General features: G+C 35.8%; 1 protein-coding gene across 2 annotated transcripts; it reads left to right on the top strand.

Annotated features, from left to right (window-relative positions):
- The first annotated feature begins 23 nt into the window (after positions 1-23).
- Positions 24-19208, top strand: LOC126820709 (uncharacterized). Of its 2 annotated transcripts, none has more exons than XM_050548815.2 (14): positions 24-337; positions 4162-4229; positions 5180-5233; positions 5399-5505; positions 5847-6014; positions 6480-6591; positions 6798-6881; positions 7405-7442; positions 8460-8501; positions 11361-11547; positions 12421-12493; positions 12973-13021; positions 14579-14669; positions 16887-19208. In XM_050548815.2, the coding sequence occupies exons 2-14, from the start codon at positions 4191-4193 to the stop codon at positions 17100-17102; spliced, it is 1260 nt and encodes a 419-aa protein (XP_050404772.1). In that variant the 5' UTR covers positions 24-337; positions 4162-4190; the 3' UTR covers positions 17103-19208. The 2 variants fall into 2 exon arrangements, with proteins under 2 accessions (XP_050404772.1, XP_055956113.1); XM_056100138.1 differs by lacking the exon at positions 24-337 and adding an exon at positions 3276-3323.
- The last annotated feature ends 174 nt before the right edge of the window (positions 19209-19382 follow it).

The following is a 19382-nucleotide window of genomic DNA, read 5'->3' as shown; positions in this document are numbered from 1 at the left end:
GTACGGTGCGCACATATTCGTGACGTGGAACCCATTTACTTTGTTGACATTTTGGAAATAAATAATTTTATGGTTTATAAATAGAACCTTTGGCATGTTTTAGTGCACGATGTATCTATATTAATATATTTAGCCTTACTTATCATGCAGAATAAGCAAACACGGACTTGACAATACATGTTTATATGTTTCGTAATTTTACAGATGTAGATCTAGACTATACAGATATAAAACACTGTGGAAACACTAACAGAGTTACAATTTTGAATTTACAGGACAATCACCAGATCTACAGAGAAAATTATATTCTGAAGAAAAAAACAACCAGTGTGTAACTGTAAGTAGGTGCAAACCAAATATGATGTACCTGTATCAGTATGTTCGACAGTAGGTCCGTAGCCAGCAAGCTACGAGAACGTAGCTAAAAACGTTGAGAATCATTGAGATAAACTTGTTAGTTGTTTGAAACTTAATAATGTGTTTGTTTTTAGCTACGACGATTGGGAGCCTTCAGTTTAACGTGGCATACTCAATTTTTTTTATATTAATACATGTAACATCTTAAAAATGAAATAATTTTATACTATTATGACTTATTAAACTTACATGGTCCAATGTAGCCCTAGTGACACAACTATATATCACCTTATTCCAAATATTCGGGTTTAAATTAATGAAGCTGGTTTGTATCCGATATACTGATGTGTTTGTTGAGAGATGAGGTTTGTTATCTAGTAGCCAGCTTGCTGGCTGTGGAGGGTTAGTGAACTTTTTAGCGGGGGCAATCGGTGGGTTCTCTCACCCCTAGCCCCGAAATGTTTTGAAAATTGGACGGTCGCAATTGCGTTTCTATAGCGAACTCTGAACAATGAACGTAATGATGAGGTCCAGGGGAGGGGGGGGGCAGCTGGGGGTCTCTCCCCCTGGCCCTGGATGGAGGGGACTCCAGGGTCCTCAACTTTAAAATTTTGAAATTTGGACAGCTCTGCAAATGCGTTTTCCAGCGTAGAAAATCATTCTCTAGTGAACAGTGAACATAATCACAATACAGGGGCCTACGACAGTGGGCTATTGGGCAAGTCAGTATAAAACAGGGGCGGATTGGGCCAGCGGGCTGGTATAATAGACTTTCTAGGCCGGGTGTGCTGGGTGTGGGCCGGAATTCGGAATCCTGCTATGGGGATTCCAAATTTCATCCGCAAATTTCATCGGATTAACCCGACACTGTCGCCCGCAAATTTACTTATTATTAAGTCACCTGCACCCTGTTTGTGGTGATACGCCAGAAACGTCTGCCGATGGTTCGTAACTCCCAAAAAAATTTCAATTTTAAGGCCTCAGCAAAATTTGATGATAGCTGGTCTTGGCGATACAATGATAATACGTTAATTAAAAATATGCCGATTGGATAATTTCACAGGTAGATGGTTGCAAATTACTTGCAGGTCGGGGTTTTGGCCTAAATTAATCGGTTTATGAGATATACTATTCAAAAAAAGTAGGGGATATTTGATTTTTAAGTGTTATTAAAGTCACCTAATGAAACTGACGAAGAAACAAATGACAAAATGAAATGAAGTTCACATTCATCGATTTATTCCAAATGATCGTTAGACTAAGTAAGGCACAGACTGACCATTATAAGGGTAAAATGATACCCGGGGTCAAACAGCAAAGTTACCACAGCATCACAACCAAGTCAGTAACGGGTAAATCCTCCTCTGTTTGCCAAACAAGCATTGATCCGACGTGGCATACTCCTAATGAGACGTCTAAGGTCATTTTGGTCCAGATTGTCCCATTCCTGTTGCAATGCAGCAGCAAGTTCTTGGACATTGGCAGGACGTTGTTGACGTTGACGTAACCTCTGTCCAAGCATGTCCCAGACATGCTCGATGGGGGAGAGGTCAGGACTCAGTGCTGGCCAAGGTAATGTGGTGATGTTCTATTGTTGGAGGTAACCTGTAACGATCCTGGCCCTGTGACATCTTGCGTTGTCATCCTGGAAGATGAAACGGCGGCCATGGACTGCCAAGATGTTGTCCCGGTAGTACTGGCCTGTAACACGCCCTGCAACAACATGTAAAGCCGTTCTTCCAGCAACAGTGATGCCTCCCCACACCATAACAGAACCACCCCCAAATCGATCATGTCTGATGACGTTATGTCTTGGAAGCGCTCGTTTCGACGACGCCACACCCTCCTACGTCTGTCCAAAAAATCAACAGTGAACCTTGACCCATCTGAAAACATCACATTGCTCCAGCGTCGATTATCCCAGTGTTTACGATCCCTACACCAACGACGTCTTGCCTGAATGTGATGATCTCTCAAACAAGGGATCACGCGAGGACGTCGGGCGCGAAGGTGACCCCTATGCAGTCGATTCCGAATCGTCTGGCCACTCACTCTCACACCAGTGTCTGTTTGAAGACGAGCGCTGATCTGATTTGCTGTGATGACACGATTTCTCAAGGCCAAGGTACAGATAAATCGATCCTGGGCTTGAGTTGTCGCCCTTGGTCGACCTGAGCGTGGTCTATCCTGTACAGATTGTGTATCACGGTATCTGGACCATAGCCTGAGAAACATTCATCGTCCGCGCCACAACCGCCTGTGTTGTGCCGATCTGTAGCATGCCAAGGGCACGTAACCTTTCATTTTGGGTAAGCCGACGCATATCAAAATTTGTTTTCTGGTCACTAAAACAATTAAACTGATGTTTCCACCCTGGAATTCAATGCCACAATGACTGTAACATTCAAAGTCAGAGTCGTGCAAATCTTGGGTTGGACCCCCATGATGATCCCAAGCATCACCTGCATTCCATGCGGTAGCTATTGGTGCGTTTGGGCGTCACATGTAACTGGAAATGTTTCTTCTGTTAGGTTCTATAGTGATTTTTTTCGTAGTCATTTGCATATTTTAGTATTATGCCCCCAAAATCAAATATCCCCTACTTTTTTTGAATAGTATATATTATTTGACAGAGATTATAATCAGATATGCCACAAAATCACATATTTGGGGTTCATTTTTCAAAATTCATGGGGGCTCCACGGTCATTAAAAGGGTCCATGCCTCCCTGAGCATGAACCCCTGAGTGGCTCAGAGATGGGCAGAGATGGACTGTATGATGGAGGGCCCACCTGCCAGGCGATCAAAGCGGGCATTTTTTCCCTGTAGTAGCATTCTTGACATCATTTAAAAAAGTGAATTTCAAAATTTTTTAGAATGGCCCCAACTGACACTCATCCCAAGGTGAGGCGGTGTGCCTCCAAATCAATAATCCACATGATGATCCCCGACTGCTATTACAAACAGTAGGTATTTTAGAACTAATGGCAAATCATTTTTTTCTTCCTTTTGTTTTATTATTCCTAAAGGCAATTTGAGCAAGCACTTGCCCAGTTTTGGCAGAGAATGTTCCTCAGGATTGTCTGGTGGGGTTTCCCCTTCTTGTAGTGAACTAGTGGTGCAGGATGGATGGAGGTCCACAAGGAACAGCATTTAGGAGTTTGGGTGGGACAAAAAGAAACCCAACCCAGCTGTGTACACCTTGGCGTCCTTGGCATACATAAATGAACTTGTCCAAGCAAAATTTCCCAAATAGCACACATTACTTAATCATTACAACCTGGTTCTAGAAAAAAAAGTAGGACTATAGCTAAAGGCTCATTGTTAGAAAGTGAAATATTGTTTTGTCATATTTGCAGTAGGACTACCGGTACCCGATACATATTCTTAGAGGAATTATTACTTGCCAAAACTTCTTTTTTTTATGGCTATTTTGAGAATGATGGCATGGAGAGCTCAAGAGTGGGTCAGTAAAGGTCTACAAAATTCATGCTTTTTGTACATTTACAAAACCTACAGTCCAGGGTTTTGGAAATTATCACATCATGTAGATCATTCTGAAATTTTGGAAATTATGTACAAAACCTATCCCTATTAAATTTTGACAAAAACTTCAGATGATGATGGGGTTAGCATTTGAATCAATGCATTTATTAATATACTGTTATTATTATTGTTATTTAAAATTACAGAGTTATTGCCCTTGAGTTGAATAAATAAACTTTCCGTTTGAAAATACAAAATGGTTTATTATCCACTCCTTTTAAGTAGAGTATGGTAAGCTTATTATTGTATCTTTTTCAGATTAATTGTATACAGCTGTTTTTATCAATATGACAATAGGTTGGGAGATACTGGAAGTTGGTGAACAGGTAAGTCTATAGTCCTACAACAAGGTACTAGATTGTGTCATTTAGTGTGAACATCAATTGTTGAAAAGTACAATTTAAGTCAGCAAAGTTGAAATGTATGCTGTGACTTATTGTGACTTATGACACTACGGTGTAGGATAGTCAAAGTTTGTCGAAACATGTGTGGGATGTGGGACCTATGCAGAAATGGGGAGGGGGGGTCTTGTGGTTTATCGCTTGCACGTGAAATCACAAGGTCTGTCATTGAGTCATGTGTCGTGGTTTTTATTCCCCACTTGTAGGGTTGTCTGACCAAACTTGTGGATTTTTGCTGGGTCCTCTGGTTTCTTCCCAATGCTAAAGACCCCTAAGCTCAAGCGAATTATTGAAATAAAATTGAACTATGTGTTAGTCCTGGTGTCAAGTGGACGTTAAATCCCATTTCTCTCTCTCCACATATATGTGCAAATGATAATTATAAAGCTGATCATTAAAGATACATTATGGGAGATTAGATAACGAGTTGGCAGTTCTCACTATAATAGTTAAAAACTAGATAATGTAAAGTCAATTTGCTGAAAATTTCAGTCAAATTGATCCTCTATGAACTGAGAATTAAGCGATTGAAATTTCCGCCTAGCCTCGATCATCATTACTAAAGTCGGTAGACAAATATCATTGTCTCGATTATCCATTTAATCATTAAATTGTGAAGGAAAGTTATGCAGTAAATCGGATCATAATCCACTAAAGATTGTAGGCTAGCGATGCCATCGAGAGTTGATTATTGTCTGGATAAGTTAATTAATATCTAATTAATAATTTAGATAACATTTCAGGCTCTTGCATAATGTATGTTTAACATCAGATCTTACCTGTTAGTATTGTTTTGTTCATGAGAATTTCAAGGTATCCCACATGTTTGCTTTCAAAATTTTAATCATATTTTATCTATTTATTTTACCTTCCAGGCATTGGTTTACAATCATGGTGGTGAAGCAAGGATTGAATGTGGACCTAAAAGGGTAAATTTTATAAATAGTTTTAAATACTCACATGAAAATTTAATTGAACATACTTTTAGGCATTATATTTTATCCACATTTTGATGCGCTAAAGTCAACAGATACAATAATCTGTGATGTAAAAGACTGTTTTGTATATTGCAAGATGTTGATATATCTTTTCAGTTGTTTTTATGGAGGGAAAAATGCAATAGATTGACAAGATTTTCGGCAGATCAAAACCAATATCTTGTCATTATTTATAAAGATGGAAATGTTAATCATTTTCAAGGGTAAGTATCCTAATCTGGTACTAAAAATTGATGCAAATCATAACAGGATATTATCAAATATTTTCTTTAAAGATATATTTCCTTGATATTTGAGAGCATCAACACATAATTATTGATTTGCCACATCATGGTTAAGTTGGACTTCTATGATGGATTTAATCTGTAAGATATATATTTCCTTGATAGATGAGAGCTTCAATACATAGCTATTGATTTGCCATGGTTGAGTTGGACTTCACTATGACGGGTCTTATGATTAATTAATGTTTTAGTCCCAGAATTATACAGATAACTTGTTAATGAGACAAACATTTGACTTAATAAAAAAACTATTTTTTCAGACCCTATGCAATGTTCTTAAATCCAATAGAGCATAGCCGTGTGGAAGTTAATAATTGTGAATCATTAGATGCTAATGAAGCATTAGTGGTTTATAAACAAACAGAGAAAGAAACTAATCGTTATGTTCTTTATGGTCCTACATTATTCATGCCAGCCGCTAATGAATGGTAATTATATTAACTACTTTTATTTTCAAACTGGGGAGTTAGGTGGCGGAATGGTTAGATCACAAAGTCTGTCATTGAGTCAAGTGTCGTGGTTTCGATTCTCTACAAGGTGTAGTATCACCTTGTGGGTTCTCTCCAGTTTCCTCCCACAGCTGAAGACCCCGATGTGCAAGCGAATTATTGAAATAAAACTGAACCATATGTTACTCACAAAATTACCTACTTTGTGTCAAGTAGACACTAAACCACATCTCTCTCTCTCTCTCTCTCACAAAATTACCTACTTTATGTCAAGTAGACACTAAACCACATCTCTCTCTCTCTCTCTCTCTCTCTCTTTTTTCAAATGTTTGAACCTTGTGGATTATATGATTCAAAGTGTATTTATATCCATTTCGTATTAATAAAAGTTCTTGGATTGGAAGTTAATATTATTACTTATACCAAAAATACTCATAATTTTAGGCTTCATCTGTTTGTATGGCATGGAACAGATCCAAAGAGTAAGACCAGAATGATTCCTGGTACTCACAGATTCAACAAACTCAAAATTATACCAGACCAATTCTATTATAATGTAAGTGGAAACAATTTTTATGTGTTATAGCTGTAGATGATAATATGCATTTACATGTATTATAGGAAGGTAGATTGTGATAATGATATGTATGAATTACAGGTACATGTAGATGATAATGCTGATATACATGTATTATAGATAGGTGATAATGTTTATATACATGTATTATTGGTAGATGATATGTTTATATACATGTGTTATAGGTAGATGAAGTAAGAACATCAGATGATGCCTTGATTAGAATTAAACTGATGATGTTTTATGAGTTGACTGATGTTGACTTGATGGTAATTATGATTTTGAATTTTACTTCTGTCTGTTTGTTATTCCTGAAAATACATGGGGTAAACTAAAGCCAGATTTTCAATTTATTTAGAGATCATTTTTCAAACCAACTTTACACCGGTAATTTATCTATATAAAGAAAATCAAAGATGTCTGTTTGTATGTGTGTGTATGTATGTTCACACATCACACTCCATCGCTGTACTCCACCTCAATGTATCAAATTAACCAACATGACCCTGTGAATGTTTTAGGCAATCAAATTTGGGCCCTTGGTGAATCACCGCACTCCACCACCGCATATGTGATATCAAATTAACCAGCATGACCCTGTGAATGTTTTAGGCCATTGTATTTGATCACCGGGAAGATTTAATCCCCAGATGAATTGGGCCCCTGCCGAATTTGTCCCCAAGCGAATTTGGTCCCCGGGCGATGTCGGTTATTCTGCTAGTAAAGATATAAAAATAAAATCATGTTGATGTTACAATACACAGTCATCTGTATGGAACCATTTTTTTACAGCTAAATTCAACAACAGATCCTATGGCTGATTTTATCAAGTTAGTATAACTAGTGTTATCTTTCTCTTATTACTTACTAATTAGGGTTTTGTTAAAACATATGGCTATACATAGTATACAATATATATTTTTGATAGAACTTATAGTGCCATATACAGTACATGTACATATAATGTACTATAGAAGACGGTCAGTATTGTGTTATTTCTTATTTGGATTTATTTGGAAGGTACAACTACATGCCCCATGTTCTGGCCACAATCAGCTGATTGATTCCATGAGGATCAATTTCTGATGATTAAACCAACATCAACAAAATAGAGCATACATTATTCTATTCTTCAGTCAAGAATGGTATTTGTTAAACCTTGACAAGATTTTAAAAGAAAACATACATTGAGACTGTACATCTGAAACTGAGCAAAGCTTTTCTGCATATTTGGATTATTTTTGACCCTAGATGTGTGTAAAATGTTAAATGATTTAATTTAATCCTTTGTTTTGGGTTGACCGATTGATCCTAAATGCATGTGCTGAACAGGGGCATGTACACTGTAGAGTAACCTCCCTTAGTTTACAGGAAATAGATAAGATAAGATGTTTATTGCATCAAAACGTCCATTATGGACAGCATGCATACATATACACTTAGACATAGTCATATATATACATTTAATAATACATATTACATAGACAACACAATACATTCATACAAACAGTCTACATGTATATCTAAGGGGTTTCAGTTACATGTAGATGCCACCAAATTTGATTTAGCTCTCTTATCAAAAGTTAAAAACACATATAAAGCCAGTGCCTTGGCAATCGATTTTGGGTGGTTAAAGAGATTAAGAAAATTGTAGGAAATCTCAGGATTTGCTGAGAAGGCTTGGTATAAATCGGCTTGACGTATTTCTTCATACTTGCTACAGTATAGAAAAAAATGTTGCTCGTTTTTGATCGAGTTAGATATGAATTATGCTGTTAATTATCTCATATTTGGGTACAAATAATTTATTAGTCAATCAGCTAAATATAGAATAATTTTATTTTCAGTTGTCTTAGTGCTGATGTTGTAGCTTTTGCTTCAAAAAGAACGTAAGTATATATAAGTACATCTTAATTTTGTAAAATAAGAAATTCATACAAGCAAGTAATTAATACATTAATTGTGAAATAACATCACTCACATTAATTTCAATAAACATGTCTACTCTGTAACAGAACAAAATCAAGTCTCTTGTTCCAGAAGTAAATTGGCATTAACACCCCTCTAAATAATAATCATATCAATAAACTATTTCATAGGCTAATCAATGTTGTGGATAACATATATCCGGTAATATACTAAGCATCAAAAGAAACGTCAGGTTGGTATGTTACTCTGAATAGACGCATTGTATGATACTTGCCAAATGTTTTTATTGTATATTTGTGACCACATCTCCAACTTTACCTGAGCAATAAGGCTCCTTCCCAAACACAGAAATGATCCCAGGAAATATTCTCAAAAACGCAACCTGACTTCTGAGATGGTAATGTGTTCTCCATGATTTTCGTGTAACTCATGCTGCACATGCTGTTCACCGGGACCAGCCCTATAAAATGCACCCCCATACCTGGTTGAATCATTCATACTACAACATCAGCAGCATGCCACAACTGACGACAGCGCAGAGGTACCAGGTGCTTGGAAGACTCGAAGCTGGCCACACTGCCCAAGCCGTTGCCAATCACTTCCAGGTCAATGTTCGAACCACCTACAGACTTCAGCAATGCTTTCGGACCACCAACACCATGGATGGTCACCCCCGAACTGGTAAACCAAGGGTTACCACAAGGCGACAAGACCACCATGTTGTGCGACAGCATGTGCAGAATCCCTTCACACAGGCATCTGAGACAGCACGTCAGACAGTGGGAACACACTGAAGACCCATCAGTACCGATACAGTGCTGCAACGTCTCACCAGAGAGAAAACATCCATTGCTGTAGACCTTACCGTGGACTGATCCTTACCCCTCGCCTTCGACATTAACGTCTACAGTTTGCCCAACAACACCAGAACTGGCGAGATAGGCAATGGAGAACTGTTCTGTTCACAGTTGAGAGTTGGTATTGCGTATAAACTGCAGATGGCAGGACCAGAATATGGCGTCAACGTGGCCAACGTTATTCTGACCAATGTGTCATGGAACGAGACTCATGGGGAGGTCCAAGCATAATGGTTTGGGGTGGAATCGGCCTGAACCAGAGGAGGCGGTATCACAGCAGTGCGCTTCATCGATCGAGCTCTCAGACCCCACGTCATACCACATTTCGCACGTCATCGAAAAAATGTTTTCCAGCATGACAGCGCCCGTGCCCACACCGCCAAAGTTACTCAGGACTTTCTACAGCAGAACGCTGTCAACGTTATGCACTAACCAGCCCTTATAGTCACTTCAGGCAGTTATATAGAGGAATAACTTGTGTTTTCCTTCTGCGTTCGTCACTTCCGATTGTTCAAGCATTGATTACGCATCTATTGTAGCAATGATCTCTGTGATAAAATAATATTTGGAACGTGTTTAACCAATTATTTCACATAATGTGTGATAATGACTGGCACCAATATTGTCCTTTAAACCCGATTGAACATCTTTGGGATGAAATTCAGAGGAGACTTAATAACATCGTACAGAGACCAACCACAGGCGATGGATTGTGCCAGGCTTTTCTGAGAGCGTGGTTCCAGGTACTAATGGCGTTCATCAATCATCTGGTTCACTCCATGTACAGACGCTGCGCTGTTGTTATTGACACGTGCGGTGGACACACCAGATACTGATGTATAGACTGTGTACAGACTCTAAACCTTCTCGTAATGTCTTGGAATTGTGATGAATTAATCACTAATGTGTCAACATACTGTTCACAAAAAATTGCTTTGATCCATTTAGTAATGATTTGATTAAAGTGCCTCTCTGATTTTGAAATCGTACTGACATTTTTTTTTACTGTTTAGTATATAATTATTTTGTACATGTATATAATTTCTTTGTTGAACTTAAAAGAAGGCACCCAGTAATAATAATTTTAGGAAAGAAGATACAACAGATAGCATTAATTTCAACATGCAAAAATTATGAGTCTCCACATGACACATTAAATTAGTTTTAAAAAGAGGCCCATCAAAAAGCTTTACCCACTTATCTCTCAGCAGTGCTGGCTTGTTCATATTGTCTGCTGAATGAAATTTTCAATTCATCATATCTTTTCAAATACTCGATGGAATTGAAACACTCTTGACTGATAGTTCTTTAGATTCAGTTTTCACAATATTGTAATTTACAAGGGATTACAAATCCTCTCCAATGTCGATAAACAGCTTTATTTGTTTTACAGTAAATTTGACTGTTATTGAAGACAGTCATTTACAGTGCTACAAATCAAGTTTTATTTGTCCCCATTGCTTGTGGACGCTTTAGTGGCCAATTTAATTTCTGGTTGACTTTAGATTTATACACAGTGTTTAATGTCATGAGATGAAGTAGTCTATGGATTTTCAACAATTTCTGATAATTACTGCCAGAGTTCATTCTTGTTCACACTCTATGGGCTAAAGTTATATTTATACACAGTGTGTTAACGGTCATGAGACAACGTAGTCTATTCACTTCCGATAACTTGAACAGCTAAATTCATGATTTTTAAATGTTTTGTATACTAAACATTAGCATGTGGCAGAACTAGAAGCCAAACAAATTCTGATAATTTCTTAATGGTATGTTACTCTTAATCAATTTCTAGTCTGCTCTAAATGTTTTCATTACCAAGAAACGAAAAAAATATGCGACAACCCTTGTTTATGTTGACTGCCCGGAAACTTATCCAATCTTTCTATTGATAAACCTATTCACATGTTTTGTTTTACTACATTTCAATTTTTCTCACTTGTTTTTTTTTTTCTCTAGATACATGTCCTTTATTAACCAATCTGATGCCTTGAATGAATTGAATAGCTATCCACAGTTATTAGAAAGGTGTAAAGCTATTGGCTACTCTGTTACTAAGGTTGTATTCCGTGGATATTTTACACATGACAGATTACAAACAATGCATGATTGGGCCATTGAAAGAAGAACGAATCTAAAAATAGAGGTAAATTCAGCTTTACATTGTTGTGGGACAAAAAACACTAAAACATCCCAAATCTTGACTGCCAGTAACAATTGTTATACTACAATCATAATATTTTGTACATTATTCCACATGGTCAGCACTTGATAGGGTTATATCGGTTTTCAGAAATAAAAAATATCCATTCAAAGGAATAAAAATTAAGTTGGTAAACTTGCCCTAGTTTCTATTCAAAAAATCCCTGGAAGTCAAATAATTGTCCTGTGAAATAAGCCGAGTGTAGTGGGTGATCTTACTGTATAACTATTTTTGATTTTGAGCAAAATTTTAATAATGAATAACTTTAGACAGTTTTTAATATCGGGAGTACCATACACAAAACTTGTACTGTGATTTTAGTTAATATATTGCATACATTTAAGCACTAAACATCACACAATCCAAAGTTGTACCTATATTTAGTTTATGGTCATACAATTCTCAAACTGGTTTGCATAGAACTGCAGAGAAATGTATGTGTCTATAAAAAAGGTGTTGACAAATGTTATATTTCTTCCTATTACTGACAAAATAAATGTTATATTTCTTCCCAATTGACAAATGTTATATCTCTTCCTATTGATAAAGGTTATGTCTTTTCCTATTGACAAATGTTATATCTCTTCCTATTGACAAATGTAATATCTCTTCTATATATTGACAAATGTTATTTCTCTTCCTATTGACAAATGTTATTCCTCTTCCTATTGACAAATGTTATTCCTCTTCCTATTGACAAATGTTGTATCTCTTCCTATTGACAAAATGTTATATATCTCTTCTATATATTGACAATTAATATTGTATCTCTTCTATTGACAAATGTAATATATCATTACTTTGTGTTATATCTAGTTTGAGAAAGAGGGACAGCAACAAGAAATGGTAGATTTAAACTTAAAGAATGAGATGGAAAGAATGAAGCAAGGTCAGACATAAGATTATCAATTATTATATTTTTCCAGAAGATAACTTTCCCAATAGAAAGATGGCTGTACTACTATTTCATGTCAAGTTTCTGAATAGAATAAGGGTACTATCCTTTCATATAAATTTCCGAACAGAAAGATGGGAATATTATCATTTTATGTCATAAGTTTCCCAATAGGAAAATGGCTGTGCTACTGTCATTTCCTAATAGACATGGAAGATAATAGAAAGTACCGTAATTTCTGTCATAATTAAGTTTCCAGATAGAGATAGTAGAAAGATGTCTGAGGTTTCCCAATAATAGAAAAGAGTAGAAAGATAAAAGTTACACAGTAGAAGTAATAGAAATACTAAAGTTACATTATTTATAGTTATTTTAAATTTGTATAGAATAAGAACAACATTATTGTATTATTATATCTGTTTAAAACATCAGATTTCTAACAAAGTATGTATTAATAAAATCTGTATTTGTAGAACAAAGAATGGAGTTAGAAGAATTAAAACATCAACAAGAAATGGAGGTGTAAGTACCCTACCGATATAGTATACTGATAGTGTACTTGATGTTTTTTTGATGGGTTGGTACCTCTATAAATTGTAAACAAACTTTTATGTTTATTGGAAAACTTTATACAGGACATTTTTGGACCAATATGCTATGTGTAATGCAAAAGAGACAGATTGACCAGACAGTGGTGTTGTGGGGACAAGGAAACTATTATTCATGTTAATGTCCCATCTGAATGAGAGAGAGAGAAATGGGGTTTAACACCCACTCAACACAAACTAGGTCATTTCAGGACTAACATGGTTTAATTTTATTTCAATAATTCGCTTGCACATAGGGGTCTTTAGCAGTGGGAGGAAACCGGAGGACCCGGAGAAAAAGCACGAGGTTGGACAGGCGACCCTACTCCTTGCCGAGTACAACCGGGGATTCGAAACCACGCCAATTGACTCAATGACAGACTTTATGATACAGCGCGCGCACGCTAACCATTCAGCCATCCACCACCCCATCTGAATGAGCAAACATACTAACCCAAGACATTTCTCTGATGAGTTGAGAGAAAAGGCTTCAAAATAACAAGTTCTACTCAGTCTTTTTTTGGATTCCTACCAGGGGGCAATTCTAGTTGTGACAATAACAGTTTTGTCTAGCAAATGACTCATAATTGGATACTTATGGTAGGGTGACCCATGTACTCACAGAAATACAGTCCACCGCTGATAGTTCGAGACTACCACTGAAGCGTGCACATTCGCCGTGCCGAGACCAACTTTCTGACAGTATGATACTATAAATAGCCATGGCACGTGCAATTCTCTACAAATCTATCAACTATTACAGCCGTAAAAAATTTATTGTTGACGATTTTGAATAGCAGTTAAATTAAGATTCTTGGTTATTACAGAGATTTAGAAATTATGTTCGTTTCATTTTTTAAATCGCTTTATCATTAACTGTACCATTAAGAGCGGCATCTTTTGGTTTAGTACAAATAATATCTCTGAATCACTCGGGTTAGGCAGGAACATGATACTAGCAGTAGTTTCATTTTACTTTTACAAGCTTCTTAAACGATTGTTGAGCTACCTAACGTGCTTATTTCTAAATTCAATTTCTTGTTCTAGCTTTCTGTTACGTTTCGTAAAAATGTAGTCTTGATTATCCCGACCTGTCAATCAGACGTAGAATGGTCGATAGACTGGTTAAGCGAGACTAATTTCAAAACAAGGGCACGTAACCTATCTTTTACTCAAAAGTGTCTGGATGTTATGGACGACTCTTGGAACCAGTTTTCAGTCTATTATTTATACATGATTAATGGTCATAGCTTATTAAGTACAACATGATCGTTTATTTAGTGACTATAATTGTGTGAAACTGATTTGAGGCTTGGCATATATATAAATATTGTGGCATAATTGTCGAGATATATGGAGATATTTATTTATGGTGGGTCACCCTACTTATGGTATGGAAACAATTCTGAATCCAGGTCGTTTCAAACTAGGATACCAGAATATTTAATATATGAATAATGTTTAATATGTTCTTTATTTAACTGTGTTTTAGAACTCAAAATGCTCACACTTTAGAGATGGAAAAACGCATTCATGATGACAAACTACAGAAATTGAAAAAAGATTGGGCAGCAGAGTTATACGTATGTAGACTTGATTTTATTAGGTTACAGTTTTATTAATATCATACCAACATTTTGGTCCATTTTATTTTACCGGTACTTCATCTTAGTCTAAGTAGATTTCTTTATATGGCTTGTTCAGTAACATTCGAGTTGTGATTGGCTGACTCCAGATCAATCTACCAATCAAAACAGAAAATTCTGCAGTCATTTGAATGGTATTTATTATCCAGACAACTGACTGGCTGTTTAATCCAGGTCAACACTACTATTGTTCCGTAGACAGAGGCCTAGTACATGCTTTCCTGAAGCATATATTATCTACTGCTAATTATAATTAGATTGATTAAAGCGGCATTGTGGGAGATTAGATAAAGAGCTGGCAGTTCTCGCTATAATAGTTCAAAAATAGATGACGTAAAGAGAATATGCTAAATATTTCAGTCAAATTGCTCCACTCTGAACCGAGATATTACAGATTGAATTTTAGGTATAGTCTCAATCATTTATAAAGTCGGTAGGATAAAAAAACAAAGTCTCGATTATCCATTTTGACGTTAAATCATCCATCTCAAAATGTATTCAAATCCAGTAAATATCGCAGGTTAGCGATGGCATCGAGAGTTGATTATGGTCTGGATAATTTAATTAATGTCTAATTAATAATTTAGATAACATTCCAGGCCTAAAGAAAGACCTGCAATAAGCAGATTGAGCTCTTGCATAATGTATGTTGAAGAGAAAATTAATCATCAATTAAAAACAAAATGGTACTGGATTCAAGCTAATATATCAGTTATTTAAAGTTTGACAGACAATTTACATTGAGTATGAAAAAACACCATAGTTTTGTGATATTTTTTATGCTTCCAATTACACTTTTTTTTATATATCACGTGAAAGCAAAATAAATATAACTTGTAATGTCGTCACCCCTGTCCGTCCCTCCGTCCGTCCAGAATTGTTTGTGAACAGTCTACAGGTCACAATTTTTATCCGATTTCAATGAAACTTGAAATATAGGTTTATTACCATAAGATCTCGGGTCCTGTCGATATTGGCATGTATCGGACTGTAACTTCATGGATTATGGCCCCTGATTGTACGAAAAATCACGTTTTTAGCTTGTGAACACTGTAGAGGTCACAATTTTTATCCGATTTAGTTTAAAATTGAAATGTATGATTATAACCCAAAGATCTCAGTTCTTTTCGATATTCGTGCATATCCGAACGTAACTTCCTGAATTATGGCCCCAGATTGTACGAAAAATCACGTTTTTAGCTTGTGGACCCTATAGAGGTCATAATTTTTATTCGATTTAAAAAACGTATTATTGTATCACCGTTAAACCCTAAGGACGGCTGAGTTCAAATTTCGTGAAAATCAGCCCAAAACTGACAGACAAAATGGCCGCCGTTCGTTCTCAAATAGCGTAAAAATATGGTATATCAAGGTTGTGAACCCTATAGAGGTCACAATTTTTATCCAATTTTGTTGAAACTTGAAATGTAAGTTTATAACCCATGTATCGGACTGTAACTTCATGGATTATGGCCCCTGATTGTACGAAAAATCACGTTTTTAGCTTGTGAACACTGTAGAGGTCACAATTTGTATCCGATTTAGTTTAAAATTGAAATGTATGATTATAACCCAAAGATCTCGGTTCCTTTCGATATTCGCGCATATCAGACCGTAACTTCCTGAATTATGGCCCCTGATTGTACGAAAAATCGCGTTTTTAGCTTGTGGACCCTATAGAGGTCATAATTTTTATCCGATTTAAAAAAACATATTATTATATCACCGTTACACCCTAAGGACGGCTGAGTTTGAATTTCATGAAAATCGGCCCAAAACTGACAGACAAAATGGCCGCCCCTCGTTCTCAAATAGCGTAAAAATATGGTATATCAAGGTTGTGGACCCTATAGAGGTAACAATTTTTATCCGATTTTGATGAAACTTGAAATGTAAGTTTATAACCCAAAGATCTCGGTTCCTGTCGATATTCGCGCATATTGGAGAGAAACTTCCTGAATTATGGCCCCTGATTGTACAAAAAATCACTTTCTTTTTAGCTTGTTCTCTATCCATCTCTCGAAAATGTGGGCGTATCCTGCCTGGCAGCCGCTGGTTAATAGTTAGTAATCATGCACCATTGGTACCTAAATTGTTTATAACATTTTGATATATTAAAGAAATGGATGTATGAATTATATTATTTTTTTACAGAAAAAAGAGATTGAAAACCAGAAGACATGTGACCATCTATGTCAATTAGCTGTACTAGGTGTAGATTTGACACAATATTTGTTAAATGAACAGAATACTCCTGGTAGTATCACAAAGGTTGTATCAGCTGATAAATCTGTTGTGTTACATCTTCATCAGACATCTTTATCAGATACCATTGATTCTGGATCCGGAGACCATGTTTATAAACGCTAAGTTGGACACTGATGCACAGTAATTAAGATATTTTTATTACTGATTGTAATTTTGAATCATTGTGTTGTCCATATTATCCAGTATTTATTAAGGCAGGTTGATTTTCCCAATTTTTTTTAAAATACGACATTTGGACTAGTCGAGATATTGGTATTATATTCACAAGACAAAAATATCACATCTCTATTTTGTAACATAGTAATAAATTTCACAAAAAACTGCTTTTTTCACCACTTTTTGTGAAAAAAATCATATTGTAGTATCTTTTAAAATCCTGAGTTTTAGCATCAAAACACATGTAGAGAGTCAAAGATCAAGCTCAGATCACCATAGGTTTCACTGTAATGACCTTTAGAAGCAAAAAAGGTCTCATTTTGGGACATGGGACTTTAGTCACAATATGTCTGTGCCTTGATTCACATCCGTATAGAGTATGGGAAGTCTCAGACGTCGGCTTCAAAGCGTGTTAAATACTCTGAGAGTGTGAAGGTAGTTCAGGTACATCCAGCTTGGTACCATTCAGCAATGCTTCCTGAATTTGTCACATTCATGAGTTTGGTTAAAATTAATCTTATACTTGTAGTATTGTATCTAAACTAGTCCAAGTTCACATTTCCAATATCAACCCGCCTTAGTATTTATCTTACCTATTAATACAATAATTACAAGGCATTGTCATTCTGGACTAGAAATTTGGTATGATGAAGGGTGAATTTTAGTACAGTTATCTTAATTTTTGTCCTAAAATAGTACATAACCTGAATATATTTTTACCTCCACTAAATGTAATTTTGAATTATTATCTCTCATGTACTCATATATTTTATATAAGAAATGAACAAATAGGTGAATTTCAAAATTTTCAAATAACCCTTTTCCATAATTTTCAAATAACCTTTTTTTGGTAAAATATTTATACTTAAACTAATATTGAACCATTTAAAATTTGTTATGATGTTTATACTTGTTCCATGCTGGCATGTTATATTGGAATTCATTAATATATTCATTAATTTATTTACTTTGCAAACAAGTCATTATTTTTCCTAGCTCGCTAGCCTGGAGGTCGGGTGTTCGATCCCTGCATTGGCCGAGAAAGTTCATCCAGATTTTCCGGCGTGGTTCTCCCTTGTCAGTGATGCAGGACGGAGGGGCTGACAAGGAAAGCTGTCTAGTCGTTCGGATGGGACGAAAAACTGAGGTCCCGTGTACACATTGGCGTGCACGTAAAGGATCCCTTGGCAGTTGGAATTCGATCTGTAAGAGTAGGCCGTAGTGCCGCTGTCTGGGCAAAATTTCCCTCATAGCACACTGTATTGCGTATGCCCGTCTTCATTAGCCCAGGTTAGAAGCAGAACAGTAGGACGTTAAACTCCATTTCATTTCATTTCATTTCATTTCATTTCATTATTTTGCTGTAATGCTAAACAAACTTCCATTAGTTTAATTGCTTTTGAAAATTATCATTATCCATAACTGATTTACAGTCCTCTTACAATTACAATAGATATGTATTGCACCATAATGAAAAATCGCTATTTTCTCATTTTATGTCAATCAATGACGCCAATTAATTTTTTCCACATTTTAAGTGCAGATTAACTAGTGTTGCATACTTGTAAGGAGAGGGAAACTGCTTTTGAACAGTGGGTTGTTCTAAGAATGTATTTACCTATTATGTTTGTGAAAGTGATAATGCAACTTTATCTTAGATGAATATTTTCATATTTTATTTTGGGTGATAAATAAAATCTCCTTATCATCTTTTTTGATATCAAAAAATATCAACGCTAGTCGATAAAGTAAATAAAACGAGGCTCTGCCGATTTTTTTTTTTTTTTTTTACTTTATCGAGGAGTGTTGATTTTTTTCGATATCAAAAAAGATGATTAGGAGATTTTATTTATCACCCAATCCTTTCTTACCTGCACAAATAAATAAATATAATTCTTTGCTATAGATTTCAATTTTACTGAATCTGATTACATTACGGGGTAGTGATACATAATTTGTTTGACAGCAATTCAACCATTCCAAATTATTTATATTGACCCAGTGTTTTCATCAAGGTCAATTAAATAAAGATAGTCCATTTTTAATAAAAAATCAAAAGTTACTTTTAATAAAAAATGAACTGTTCTTTGAAAATAAAAAAGTAGTTCCTTTTCAACTGACCAATCAAATTCATGTGAAGCGATATCTCCTAAGGAGATATTGCAGTAGATTATGAAATATATCACACAAGCGATATGGACTGTAGAATGTATTATTGGGTGATAA

The sequence above is a fragment of the Patella vulgata genome, chromosome 1 (genome assembly GCF_932274485.2).
Source record: "Patella vulgata chromosome 1, xgPatVulg1.2, whole genome shotgun sequence".
Taxonomy (NCBI): Eukaryota; Metazoa; Mollusca; class Gastropoda; family Patellidae; genus Patella; species Patella vulgata.
Note: the sequence above shows the minus strand (reverse complement) of the source record. Positions and strands in the feature narration are given on the sequence as shown.